General features: G+C 36.7%; 1 protein-coding gene across 3 annotated transcripts in view; it reads right to left on the bottom strand.

Moving 5' to 3' along the window:
- ACER3 (alkaline ceramidase 3) overlaps positions 1-15,101 on the bottom strand; it is a 163,822-nt gene that overhangs the window by 50,375 nt on the left and 98,346 nt on the right. For 2 of the 3 annotated variants that reach the window (XM_032259143.1, XM_032259142.1), the window contains 2 exons: positions 11,662-11,714; positions 769-821 (listed from right to left, as the gene is read on the bottom strand). In XM_032259143.1, coding sequence (XP_032115034.1) covers positions 769-821; positions 11,662-11,714 — 106 coding nt within the window. The remainder of the gene's footprint in view (positions 1-768; positions 822-11,661; positions 11,715-15,101) is intronic. The other variant, XM_032259144.1, reaches the window with a different exon arrangement.

Genomic DNA, 15,101 nt, shown 5'->3' with positions numbered 1-15,101 from the left:
CAAGATTGTTTTTCCTGACATTCAGGAAATGCAAATTAACTTGATAATAAAGTAAGAGTTAATACAGTAAGAAAACTTTGGATTGGGAATGGTCTGTAAACTGTTTCCATATTTGTAAATAGCCAATCAAGTATATTCTCAAGTATATTCTTTTTTTTTTTTTTTAAAGATGGGGTTTCAGCATGTTGGTCAGGCTGGTCTTGAACTCCCGACCTCAGGTGATCTGCCTGCCTTGGCCTCCAAAGTGCTTGGACTACAGGCGTGAGCCACCACGCCTGGCCTCTCAAGTATATTCTTGAGAGCATTTAGTCTACCTTGGAATAAGAAAACAAGTATCTATTTAAAAGATAATTTCAAACAAAAAGGAGATTAAGTTGACACAATCACTATACAACTAGAAGTGTACCTCACTTTTGTGGTAAGCTTCTTGTTAAACTATATTGTAGAATACAGAAACTTTATCTGAAAACTTTTATGGCACAATATGAAAATCTTTAAATTTGTACACATTATTTACTTGGGAAAGGCAATTTACACAATTTAAGTTATTTAGATTCTATCTAAATTGGCTACAGGGTTTTGAGATCACAAAAGTTAATAACATTATTATAACTTCCCAGAAATTATACTCTACAATGACATCATAAAAGGTATAATCTACATTATTACAATCTCCTAGTAATAGAAATGTGTTAGTTATATTAATCTACTATGAGGTGAATATAAATTTTAAAATATATCAAACAATGAAACTTTAAAACTACTTACATGCAGTACACAAATATGCAACAGCTGTATATCATTGGGAGTTCATCCAATAGCTATAAGAAACAAAGATAGATAACAGGCTTGAATATCATGGAGTAGCAATCATTATGCAAATCAAAATAAAATATTAAAATGATGAAGATTTTCTTTTTTTATCACTTCTTTCATATTTATTTATACTCATATACTTATAATTTTTATTTTTATTTTTATTTATTTTATTTATTTATTTATTTTTCCCCCCATTTATTTTATTGCATTTTAGGTTTTGGGGTACATTTGAAGAACATGCAAAATTGTTGCATAGGTACACACGTGGCAGTGTGATTTGCTGCCTTCCTCCCCATCACCTACATCTGGCATTTCTCCCCTTGCTATCTCTCCCCAGCTCCCCACCCCCCACTATGCCAGGCACAGAGGCTCACACCTATAATCCAGCACTCTGGAAGGCCAAGGTTGGAGGATCACTTGAACTTAGGAGTTTGATAAACACAGTGATATTGTGTCTCTACAAAAACTTTAAAAAAAAAAAAAATCAGCAGGGCATGGTGGCACGTGTCTGTAGTCCCAGCTACTTGGGAAGCTGAGGTGAAAAGATCACTTGAGCCTGAGTGGCTGAGGCTGCAGTGAGCTGTGATTGCATCACTGCACTCCAGCCTGGGCAACAGAGCAAGATCCTGTCTCCAAAAAAAAAAAAAAAAAAAAGGTTTCAGCTCTTATTTCATTTCTTTTACTAATTCTTTTTACATATTTATCATCAAATTTACTCTGAGTGTATATAGTTTACTGTTTTTGAACAAACAAGGTTATCATCCGAGTGTCTTAACCTAAGCAGGGTGCCTGACTCACTAGTCCTGAAGGGCAGACTTGTCATCGTGCTGCTCGTATCATCTGGTATTATAAACTATGATACTGCACCTCCAGAAAAAAATGATATCCATCATCTACAGGTCCGTAGGTCCTATCGGTATTCTTTTGCATCTCCATCCTTCTTATATCATGTTAAATGGAAAAGTGTCCACTAACATACATAAAAAGAGATATTAATGGCCAGGGAAATAATTTTATTAATCCAAGTAAAGTATACCTCTTAAATATAACATTTATTATTATTAGCAATGATAATAACAGTAATAATAATTACAGTCCTTATACGTTAAACTGCAGGCTGGACACTAAGCTAGGTATTGTAGATACCAATCTTACAGAGTCTATTCATCACTAGACACACATTTAATCAATTCTTTAATAGAACATCCACTACATGCCATGTAGTGTGTTAAGAGCTGAGGATACAATTAAAAGACACAGTCACTGCCCTCAAGGAGTTCACATTCTAATTAGAGGTTAAGGAATGAAAGCATGATTGAATATAGAGTAAGGACTCCAACAAAAGGGGCACACAGAAGCCAGAGAAGGTGATGACAGGAATGAAATGAAATGGGGTAGTGGAGAAAGACATTCTAGGAAGTAGGAAGAGACCTTATGTAGAGTGAATGATGTATTCTGGTAAATTATTAGAATAATGAAAATAACAGCATTTATACAAGGTCTTAAAGTTAACTGTTTTTAGTCATTATCTCATTTAATTTTTACAGTTCTAAGGTAGGTGCTATTATTATCTCCATTTCAAGATGAGAACACTGAAGTTGATATAGTTTCAGTAACTTGTCCAAGATCACAGAGGTAATTAGTAGCAGAGCCAGAGTTTCAGCGGACTCCAAAGCATACCCCTCTATTATGTTGCCTCCAAAACCTTTCCCTTGAATCACTTTTAAACATTCAAAACAGCTGGCAGAGAATCATGGTATACTGTAGCTAAATCTACCACAAATTTTATAATATGCAGAATATTAGTCTTTTGTCTTCCTTATTTTTCAGTTTTCATGTGTTAGCAGAATATTACTATAGCCATTTGACATTTCCAGAATTTACTGAGGTAACTAAAGGGCCGGTTTTGCAGGTTTTCTATTTATATATTTAGAGGGTAGGATATTAAAAGATCTACTTTCTCTGTATTATCTCATAGGCTTATCTAAACAGCCTATGAAAGGTAGCTGAAACAGTTGTTATCATTCTTTTATTCAGAGAGTCAACAAATATTTATTAAGCACTTACTAGGTATCTGGCATTATGCTATGCTGAAGACAGAATGGTCCTTAGCCTTATATTGCTTTATAATCTTGCAGTAGAGAAAGACATTAAGCAATTAATTGCACAAATAAATATTTACTTATAATTATAAGTGCTATAAAGGATAAGCACAGAATACCACAATCATAAAATAGGCGTCCTAACTTAGGGAATCATGGAAACCTTCACTGAAGAAGTGACACATAAAATAAAACCTGAAAAATGTGCAGAAGTGATTAAGATAAAGCAGGACTGAGGGAAGAGGAGAAGCTGAAGTAGAGGAAACAGCACATGCAAAGGTCCTGTGGTAAGAACAAAATGTGAAGAACTGAAAACCCAACAGTGTTGAAACTTACTTAGTGAGGGGGAGAATACATATAAAATGAGAGTGAAGAGATAAGGAGCAAACAGATTAGGCAAAATATTTTAGATAGAAAGGAATTCCTAATTTCATCTGAAAAGCAATGGTAAGCCATTGAAAAGGTTTAAACTTGGTCATGGTGTTTTAAAATGTAGGTTTTATTATTATTCAGGTATGGTGTGGCCAATAGATGAAGAGACAATTGCCATTGAAAAGACAGTCTGTTATTCACACTTCCCAAGATGAGGGGTAAACCAGGCCATGTCACACATAATCACACAGGGAAGGACTGGGGAGGTCAGGAGGCAGAAGAAACAAGGGAAAAGCATGGGTGAGAGCCTTTATTATGGTTTCCATGGGAAAGGCAAGGCAAAGCAGGGTAAAGAGGTTTAGGATTGGCTAGTTTGAATAATTTCAGCAGGCTCTAGAGTATAGGCACTATCTCTAGTTGTCTGGTACCTGTGATCAATTTAATATAGAGGTGAGGGAGAAACAATTCTAAAGGATGGCTCCAGGTTTTTTGCCTGAACAGTTCAGTGGATGGTAACTGTTTACAGAGATTATGAAAACACCGGCCAGGCATGGTGGCTCACACCTCAAATCCCAGCACTTTGGGAGGTCCAAGTGGGTGGATCATGAGATCAGGAGTTCAAGACCAGTCTGGCCAACATGGTGAGACCCTGTCTCTACTAAAAATACAAAAATTAGCCAGGTACAGTGGCAGGTGCCTGTAATCACAGCTACGCGGGAGGCTGAGGCAGGAGAACTGCTTGAACCTGGGGGAGCAGAGGTTGCAGTGAGCCGAGATTGGGCTACCGCACTCCAGCCTGGGTGACAGGGTGAGACTCCGTCTCAAAAAAAAAAAAAAAAATACAATTTTCAACATTTTGAGTCTGAGGGACATGTGATATAGCCAAGCGGAAATGCCAATCAGGCATTTTTGTACTAAAAGTACAAATCTGTAGCTCAGAAAAAAGGTCTTGATTCTAGATGTTGGCTGACTGTTTATTTGTTTAAAGGGACAAAATTGAATTGAATGTATGTTTAAAGGGGAGAGATTTTCAAATCTGAGTATGAATATGAAGGTCTGTTTAAATTTTTTATTTTTTAAATTATATAGAGAGACAGGGTCTCACCATGTTGCCTAGGCTGGTCTCAAACTCCTGGGCTCAGATGATCCTCTTGCCTTGGCCTCCCCAAAATGCTGGGGTTATAGGTGTGAGCAACATGCCCAGCCCAAATATGAAAGTCTTATTTTAAAAGCATAACCAACAAAATTATGACTGGTAAAAGAGGAGAGTTCAGGGGAAAATAGGGTATGTGTCTGAAGATGAGTCTGGAGAGGTTGCAGATACCAGATCACAAAGGTTGTGGTTCAAATTTATGAGCTTGAACTATGGGAAATATTAAAGTGGTTTAAAAAGTAACAAGCCATCTGGAGAGTGGGAACTATGTTTTACACAGCTTTTACACAGCTCATCCATAACACATGTATAAGGTCTAGCAACATTGCTCAAAGAATGAAAATGATTAATTTTGTTTGTAGGAAAAGTAGTTCTGCTTCAGTGTGACAAATGGATGCAGGAGGCAGGGACACCAATTAGAAAGCAGTTACAGGAATCTGAGTTAGAGACAATGGTGGAGATGATGGATTAATGTAGTGACCATGGAGACAGGTAGAGATTGATGGATTCAAGAGTTATTATGAAAGTTGAATCAAGAGGTTTTAGTGTTGCAGAGGTGAGAAAGTAGGAAAAATTAAAGATGAGTCCCAGGTTTTTGGGCTTTGAGTATAAGGTGATTCCATTTACTGGAACAAGGAGTAAAGGAGAAACAAAGGTAGTATTTATAACTAAAACATTTATTATTTATATGATATGTATATATAATATTTATATTATAAAGTTCAAATTAGCTTATATTACTACCGAATATTTAAGCTATTTGTGTTTCATATTATAAACAAAGTTACAGGTGAACAAACATTTGTCTTTGGTTTTATTTTCTAGGACAAAAGTATTTATTTTTACTTATGAATAATAGATGAATACATTCTTTTTTCACTAGCATTATTTTTTCTAATATCAAATATATCATATGTTTAGAAAAAGTAGAAAAACACCAAGGGAAAAAATTAAGAATTGTTTTAATTTCTCTTTCCCCGGGATTACCAGTAACCATATATATCAGTTAGTGAAAGCAAAAAAGAATTAGTTGAATAAACGAAAAGGAAATCCAGGAGAGGTCTACCAAAAACGCAAGCCTTTTAAATTCCTAACACCATCAATGCAAAACAAAGCCCTAAGATGAGTGAAGGAAACAAAAGAATGCTAAACATGATATCAAAAAATTCAGATCCTAATCTTGTCCCTAAGTTTCTACGTAACTTCTAGTCAAGTCACTTCCACTCTCTATGCCTGTTTTTCCATTTATAAAATCTGTGGATTGGAAACAATTTCAAAAATCTTTTCTACTATTAAAATTCTATGATTCTAAATTGTTCTTTGAATGGAAAATGAAATTGTTAGGGAAATGTAATAATATTCTCTTGTAGCATTGAGTGAATATTTGAGATATTCATTGCTATGAGCAATATTAGCTAGTTCTGGCACAAGATAGGCAGATAACTAAGTTTCATCTGGAATAAAATTTCTCAGAAAGTAAGGGGCAAGGGCTTTAAAATATTTGTGTGGGTGGGAGATGTTATAATGTTGGGCCATAGATTTCAAACTATGCAAGACAGGAAGAGAAGATGTGAGGCAAAATGTACTTCCTTTCAGTAGTTTTTCTATTTATAAAATTAGGATCATATTACATAATGCTTTTATGTCATAACATTTTTCTATGTCAGCAATCTTCAAAATATTATTTTTAAATGACTACAGTGTATTACAACTCAAAGATATATCATAGTATATTTAATAATCTCCCAATTGTTAAATATTTAGATAGTTTAAAAATCTTTATCATGTGAAATACTGTGATAAATACCTTTGTAAAACATCTTTTTCTGTCTCTTATTACTTCCTTAGGATGCAGTCTTAGGAGTATAAGTACTGGGTAAAAGAATATATATACTTTTTCTATTTTAAAAATATTGAAATAATTTCAACTTACAGAAAAACTTGAAGTATAGTACAAAGAACTTTTTCCCCCTGAACCACTTGAGCAAGTTGCTGACAAGTGGTCCCACTAATCTCAAGTACTTTAGTGCATGTTTCCTTCAACCAGAGATATTCACTTGTATTATACGCCTTGACCAAATGGGATTTATCTCAGGAATGCAAGGCTGATTCAACATGCTAGTCAATCAACACAATTAACCATATTAATAGAATAAATGAAAAAAAAAATGACCATTTCAAGAGATGCAGAAAGAAACTTTTGAAAATTCTAACACCTTTTAATAATTAAAATACTCAAATACTAGGAATATAAAGGAACTTCTTCAACCTAATCAAGAGCATCTACAATAAACTTCACAACCAACCTTATAATTAATGGTGAAAGATTGAAAAGCTTTCCCCCTAAAGGAACAAGAGAAGGACATCTGCTCTTTCCAATTCTGTTCAACAGTTACTGGAGGGTCTAGCCAGTGCAATCAGGCAAGAAAAAGAAATAAAAGGCATCTGATTATTAAGGAAAAAGTCAAACTATCTCTATTTGCAGATGGTATGGTCTTTTACACAGAAAACCCTAAGGAATGGACACACAAACCTATTAGAGGTTAAAAACAAAAAGCCAGTTCAGCAGGATTGAATATAAAAAATAAAAGATCAAGATGCAAAAAATCATTGCTATTTCTATACATTAGATAGGAGAAATCTGAAAATGAAATTAAGAAAACAATTCCCTTGACTATAGCATCAAAAAGAATAAAATCCTTATGAATAAATTTAGCAAAATAAGTCAAGACTTACACACTAAAATGATAAAACATTACTTAACAAATTAAAGACTTAATGAGAAGACATCCTGTATTCATGGACTGGAAGACATAATATTAAGATGTCAATACTCCCCAAAGTAATCTATGGATGATTCAACACAATTCCTTCAGAGTTCCAGCTACCTTTTTGTAAAAATTGACAAGCTGATCCTAAAATTTACATGAAAATGCAAGGGATCCAGAGTAGCTAAAACAATCTCAATAAAGAACAACAAACTTGGAATATTCATACTGTCCAATTTCAAAACTTAATACAAATCTACGTAATCAAGGCTATGTGGTAATAGCTTAAGAATAGATACATAAGTCAATAGAATATAATTGAGAGCTGATAAAGTCACACATTCATGATCAGTTGATTTTCAGTAACAGTGCTAAGACAACTCAAAAAGGAAATAACAGTCTTTTCAACAAATGGTTTTGGGACAATTAGATATCCAAGTGCTACAGAATGAAGCTAGACCCCTACCTCACACCACCATAAATAATTAACACAAAATGGACCAATACCTAAATGTAAGAGCTATATTCTTAGACAAAAACACAGATATAAATCTTTATGACCTTGGGTTAGGCAATAGTTTTTTTAGCTACGATATACCAAAAATATAAGCAACCAAAGAAAAAAAACAGATAAAATGTACTTCGGCAGAACTGAAAACTATTTTTTGCATCAAAGGACACTACTAAGAAAGTGAAAAGACAGGACATCCATGCTGTAAGCCTGGCATGCTGCAGGGCCCTGCTTGCTTGTGTCCCATGTGGTAGAACTTGGCATGTATAAGGGGCCTGCCAAGGGCAGGAAGGAACTGGCACCTGACCCTGAGCTGGGTGTTCATGCTTCACTGGAGCTGGATGGAGGAGCAGAGGGTGTGGACAGGCATGAGGTATAGGCATGTCTGCCCCTTTGAGGACCAAGATCATGACCACCACAGAGCAAGCATCCCTGGGGTTCTCAGATAAAAGGTCCAACAGCCACCAAGGATCCAGTCAGGCTCAACAGGCTACTGCATCAGTTCCAGCAGAAGCAGGGCCAGACTGAAGCAGTGACACCACAGACTTGGGGCTCAAGGGGGTGTCTTAATGTCCCACAGCTGCTGTAACAAGTCATGCAGTGACTCAAAATGGCACAAACTGATGACAACTGTGGAGGTCATACGTCCAGAATGGGTCTCACTAGGCTGAAATCAAGGGGCTGACTTCAGAGGAATCCGTTTCCTGCCTTTTCCAGCTTGAAAGGCCCCACTCATGGCTGTCAACTGGGCAGGTACTCTGCTCCATGGGCCCGGCCTTACTTACAGGACTCCAAGAACAGTGCCTAAATCATCCTGAGAGCCCCCTGTGGTGTCACCATCACAACAAAGGAAGATTTGGGATGCACCATAAACCCAGAAGCCCAGAGATGGAGATAGGAACCATCAGTCACTGCAGGGAACCTTGGGGGTCCCACACACGCCTCTACAGGGGTCAGACCCTCAGATCGTCACCATCTTGGGAAGGGGATCAGCAGTTAGCAGAGGACTCTGGATGGCAGCAAGGAGCAGCAACGACACGGGTTCCCCCAACCCCCTACCCTGTTCAGCCCCTCACCCCCTGGCACATGGAGGAGGTACCATGCCTCTGCCTCGGGAAGCCTCAAGGGAGACACATGCACCCTCAGGATGCCCAATTGGGGGCTCTCCACTGGAGAGCACTGGCAGAAACTGGTGTCACCATGATAGTTCCAGGAACACCTTATTTGATGTAAAAATGGGTGGCACCACAGTTCTGATAAATCTCTACCTTTTTCCAGGAATTTTCATGAATATTCCATTCCTTGGTTAGAGAAACCGATAAAGGTAGCAGCCCCAAACCCCACTGCATGACGTTCTCTCAAGTACACTTGCACTTCCTTTTCTTGAGTGTGTACCCAGGAGGCAAAGGTTGCAGTAAGCTGAGATTGTACCAGTGCATGCCAGCATAAGTGACAAGAGCAAAACTCCGTCTCAAAAAAAATAAATAATAAAATAAAAATATTTGACAGGGTTTGGTTTTTCCATTACCACATATAATTTTGATTTGTCCTGTTAGTGATGATTAGCTTGCTTAAGATGTTTTCCACTAGGCTTCACCACTGTAAAGGTATTCTTTCTCCCCTTTTTTAAGAATTTTGTGGAGAGGTACTTTGAAACTATGTAAATATACTGTTCAACATCAAACTTTTTCTTTATTCATTTATTCATACTCATGTATTATTTCATTTATACATTATTTATTTATTTAAAACCACCGTGTTGGATAATAATACATCGTTTATTATCTTAGTATGGACTCAGATATATAATATATATATAATATATATATATATAATATATAACTCATTGGGTTATATTATAACTATTATAACCCATTACCATTTATTTTGATGCTCAAATTATCTCCGATTTGGCCAGCAGGAGCCCCTTCAAGTTGGTTTCAGTGTCCTTTTGACGTAGTCCCATAATTTTTTGAGCCATTCCATGTTTTTCTGTCATAAAAAGATGACCTAGGCTGATATTGTCCTTTTTTTTCTGCCCCAGCCCTTGGAATCAGCCCTGGTTTCTTTTAAAGAAGAATCATTTTTAGAAAACAAGATCCGAATGTTAGGTTCTTTGGCTTTGGAGTTCCCTGTTCCCAGATCCTCTCATGGGCAGAGCTTAAGAATATATATACATACATGTGTATTAAAATATTTAAGTATGTATACACATATATATAATATATACATAGGCATATCACATATATTTTCACATCTATATTTATGTCTATTATATATGTATGTATTGAACATATGAGTTTGCCCTGTTAAGTCGAATTTCAATTTGTCAACACAGAGTTCATTCTACTTTTCATCTTTTCCATATTTGCGACTCTGTTCTCTAACAGTAAGAAAACTGGCTCCCACTCTCCTTAATATATTTATTTATTTGATTAATTACCCTGTGTGTAACAAGGATTCCATTGCTACCTCTCCTTCTCCTAAGCAATGCCCTTCTCACTCAATTAAGGCTCCAACACTTGGTACTGGGCTGCTGCACCTCCGCTTAGATGGCCTCTTGACTCTGCTTATGCTCTCAGATCCTGCACTGGGCCACTCTGCCATGGAGAAGTCACCCTCACCTTCCCAAGGTACCAAAACATGGCACAAAGCTGTCCTCATTATGTGACACTCTCCCTATCCCACTCAGATTCCAACCACATCTCAAATGACCTCCTCCACTTATGGGGACACCCTCCTTATTCCTCATTGAGCTGTCCCCTTTGCATGAATACCTTTCGACCCTGATCTCTAATACACTGTCCTGGGCTACCTTGATGTGCAAGTACCCTCCTCACTCCTAATTAGGCTCTGACATCCTACACTGGACTATATCCCTATGTTGACACTCTCTTTACCTGGCTCAAGTGCCAGTGTTCTGGGATGGATGGTCCCCACCTCATGTGTCTATCTATAAGCCACACGCAGGTTTTGACACTCCAATGTGGCTACTGAGCACTTGAAATAAGCCTAATTGAACTAAAATATATTGCAGGTATAAAATATAACCAGGTGTAAGAATATGAAATACTTTATTCATAAATTTTTATATTGATGATATATACTGAAGTAATATTTTAGATATACTGGATTAAATAAAATATATTATTAAATTAATTTCACCAATTTCTGTGTGCTGTTTTCAGTGTAGCTACTAGAAAAATTTAAATTACAATATAGCTCACATTTTATTTCTATTACTGTTTTAGAAGTTTCTGGATTAGTGATGAGGAATCAAGAGATCAAAAGATTGAGGACTTGACATATATGCCCTCCACAGAATAAGGATGGAAACTAAAAATCTTTGGCTAGCTCTACAGGGGAGTCCAATCTTTTGGCTTCCCTGAGCCACACATAAAATGAACACTAACGATAGCTGATGAGCTTAAAAAAAAAAACAACCCTCATAATGTTTTAAGAAAGTTTACGAATTTGTATTGGGCCACACTCAAAGCCATCCTGGGTCACATGCAGCCCAAAGGTTAAACAAGCTTGTCTAAAGTCTTGCTGCCTAGAGGGACCTAGACCATTCAAACAAATGCCATAGAGACATGAAAGAATGCAGGTGTCTCGGAATAAGAATATATTGTTCTGGTGAATTGATTATGTCTGTGTAAGATGTCTCCACATGACTCTACTCTCTAATCCTGCTCTCAATTGTATATGCCTGCACAGAGATGGTCAGAAAGCCCTATACTATTTGTACTTGTTTTCTTTATGGACTCACCTGCTTATTTCTTTACTTCACTTAGTCAATTTGGATCCTCAGACTTGAAGTAAAAAACTCCAGAGATGATAAATCCCATCTTTTAGCCATAGTTATGTGCTTTTCTCAAATCTGAATTACCTCTGAATTAAAAGAAATAAGTATTTGTCAATTTTGTCATTACTAACCTGCATTTCATATTTCAGAGTCATGTGGAAGCACCAGGATCCCATTCCTACCACTGAAATTAAAACAAACAAATAAAAAAACAATTAGCATGAAATTCTTTGTGGGTGGCCAAAGCGACTTGAGAAGATAAGACATTACAGCACTGAGTTAAGGATAACGAATGTTATAAAGTCTAGTGGCAAGATATAGCTGACTGCTGAGTAACTGCTATAATTGATGAAATTTGGGTGTAGAAAAGAAGTACAATATACGTTCTCTTAAATTCCCTCTACTAAGTGACTTACTAGACTAAAAATATTCCATTATTTCTGTAAAATGTATTATCTCATGCTCAGAATAAGTTTGTTTTTTTTTCTTTTTTTAAGATGGAGTTTGCTCTTGTTGCCCAGTCTGGAGTACAATGGCACAATCTTAGCTCACCACAACCTCTGCCTCCTGGGTTGAAGCGATTCTCCTGCCTCAGCCTCCTGAGTAGCTGGGATTACAGGCATGTGCCACCACACCTGGCTAACTTTGTATTTTTAGTAGAGACAGGGTTTCTCAATGTTGGTCAGGCTGGTCTCGAACTCCTGACCTCAGGTGATTCACCCGCCTTGGCTTCCCAAAGTGCTGGGATTACAAGTGTGAGCCACCATGCCCACCCTTCTCAGGATAAAATTTAATGCTCATAGCTGGTTAGCTACTCCTTTGCACTTCCGATCCAAATGGCTAAGGTGTATGTTTACTAAGAGCTGGTCAGTTTGTTTCTGAACCTGTTGATACCACTGTATTTGCTTATCAGAACTATGACTGCAGAAAGAGTTGTTTCTCCAAGAACTATTTAAAATGCTTAAAATAGACTCAATAAAAATGAGTTGCTGGCTGGGTGTGGTGGCTCATGCCTGTAATCCCAGCACTTTGGGAGGCTGAGGCAGATTACCTGAGATCAGGAGTTCAAGACCAGCCTGGCCAACATCGTGAAAACCTGCCTCTCCTAAAAATACAAAAATTAGCCAGGCGTGGTGGCAGGTGCCTTGTAATCCCAGCTACTCAGGAGGCTGAGGCAGGAGAATCATTTGAACCCAGAAGAAGGAGGTTGCAGTGAGCTGAGACTGTACCATTGCACTCCAGTCTGGGTGACAAGAGCAAAACTCTGTCTCAAAAAAAATATATATATATTGTTGAATTAAGTGTGACTGGATATCTATTACAGACTGGGAAAAATAGTAAAAATCTAAAAAGATTCTGTAGGAAGGGCACATTGGCTCAGGCCTGTAATCCAGCACTTTGGGAGGCTAAGGCTGAAGGACTGCTTGAATGCAGGAATTCATGACCAGCCTAGGCAACACAGCAAGACCTTATCTCTGTCAATACATAAAAAAAATAAAAAGATTCGGTGTTCATGTCCTAAGTTCTTCCCAAGTGCCTCCATTTTATATAAACTATTTTCATTTTAGGGCTTTATGTTTGTTTTTAAGGCAAAAAAAGAGTAAGTAGAACTAAAATTAGGGTCTCTCATTCAAAGGTCATGCCCTATGTTAAATAATTGTCAAAGATTATATACAATAATATGTTTTAACAAAAATAAAACTTCAGGCCATATGCAGTGGCTCACACCTGTAATCCCAGCACTTTGGAGGCTGAGGCAGGCAGATCACTTGAGGTCAGGAGTTTGAGATCAGCCTAGTCAACATGGTGAAACCCCATCTCTAGTAAAAATACAAAAATTAGCCAAGCATGGTGGTACACAACTGTAGTCCCAGATACTCAGGAGGCTGAGGCCAAAGGATCACTTGAACCTGGGAGATGGAGGTTGCAGTGAGCTGAGATTGTGCCACTGCACTCCTGCCTGGGTGACAGAGTGAAACTCTGTCTCAAAAACAAAACAATAAAAATTAAAAATGAAACTTCATGTATATATGTATTCAACAATTCTATCCTTCAATATATCAAAGGTTTAATATCCAAAATTTAAAAAAATTCTATGCTTCAGCTTAAAAAAATTAACTGACCAAGTATCAGTCCGTATAACATCTAATAAAGCTTTTTTTTCTGATTCCATTTAGTTCAGAATTTACTGAGCATATCCTATTTGCCAAATTCAATTATAGATGCTGAGGTACAAAGATAAGATCCAGTCATTGGCCTTAATGAAACATACAGTCTAATAAAAGAGACAGGCAGATAAACAGACGGTACCAGTACATGGAGACATGTGTTCAGTACCATGGAAGCACAGAGGAGGAAAGCTTGTGAAGGAAATCCAAGAAGGCAAGCATGATGGTACAGATTGAACTTAAGGATACATCGGATTTAGCCCAACAAACATGGTAAGTAGGGGTGTCATTAAATAATTTGCATGAAGCCACCTGAGAAAAATTTCAAACTATATGTTATTCTCGCCTTTAAAAAAAATCACTATATAAATTGTTATTACATAATTTTTACTACTCAAAATGAAAAGAGAGAAATAAGATGGTTATTGCACTTATCTCATTAGAGAAATAAGGAAGTGGGGTGGTTCGTGTCTTTTTTCCCAAAACAAGTAATTAGAAAGAACAAAGGTAAATACATTATTCAATGTAAAGGAAAAAAAAAACAGCTTAAGTTATTTAAAGTCACACCGTAACAACATACTATAAAGTAAAAAAAAGTGAAATGGGATGATTATTCATCTTGAAAGGTAGAATGGCCTTATTCAAGGACTGTTTTCGTCAAAATCTTTTCAAAATATTCTCTTGCTACTGTTAAATTATATAGCATGAAAAGTCTGATTATTTTCCCTGCTTTTGCTCACAGAACCATTAAATGTACTTTTTAGACATCTCTACAATTTATTTCCTTTCAATAATGTGGGTAACATATAAAAGAGTATTCTGATGGAAAATCTATTCTGGTGGCTACTAGGTTTACTCTTCCCTTTTCTTTGCTATTTTCCTTTCTTTTAAAAAGTACTCTCCCACAACTGACATTTCTAGATATTTAGAGTCCGAAAACATGTAAAGAACAGCAGTCTCTATGCAATATTTTATATCTTGCCCCTTTAAAGCAAACCACCAAGTTTTGCTGAAGTTTATAAGGTTTATTGAGATATAATTTACATAAAATTCATTTGAAGTATACAATTCAACTGTTTTCGGTATATTCAGAGTTGTGCAGACATCATCACCTCAACCCAATTTTAGAACTTTTTCATCGCCCCCAAAAGAAAGCCTATACCCATTAGCAGCCACTTTCCATTTTCTCTCAACCCCTCCAGTCCTGGGCAATCATTAATCTACTTTGTCTCTACAGATTTGCCTGTTGGGGATATTTCGTATACATGGAATCATACATCGTACAGTCTTATGTCTAGCTTCTTTCCCTTAAGCATAATATTTTCAAGGTTCATTTATGTCATAACATGCATCAGTGATTCATCCTTTTTATGGATGCATAATAATATTCCATTATATGAACA

This window comes from Sapajus apella, unplaced genomic scaffold (genome assembly GCF_009761245.1).
Source record: "Sapajus apella isolate SASKATOON/1434 unplaced genomic scaffold, GSC_monkey_1.0 scaffold106, whole genome shotgun sequence".
Lineage (NCBI taxonomy): Eukaryota > Metazoa > Chordata > Mammalia > Primates > Cebidae > Sapajus > Sapajus apella.
This window is presented reverse-complemented; position numbering and strand designations above follow the sequence as displayed.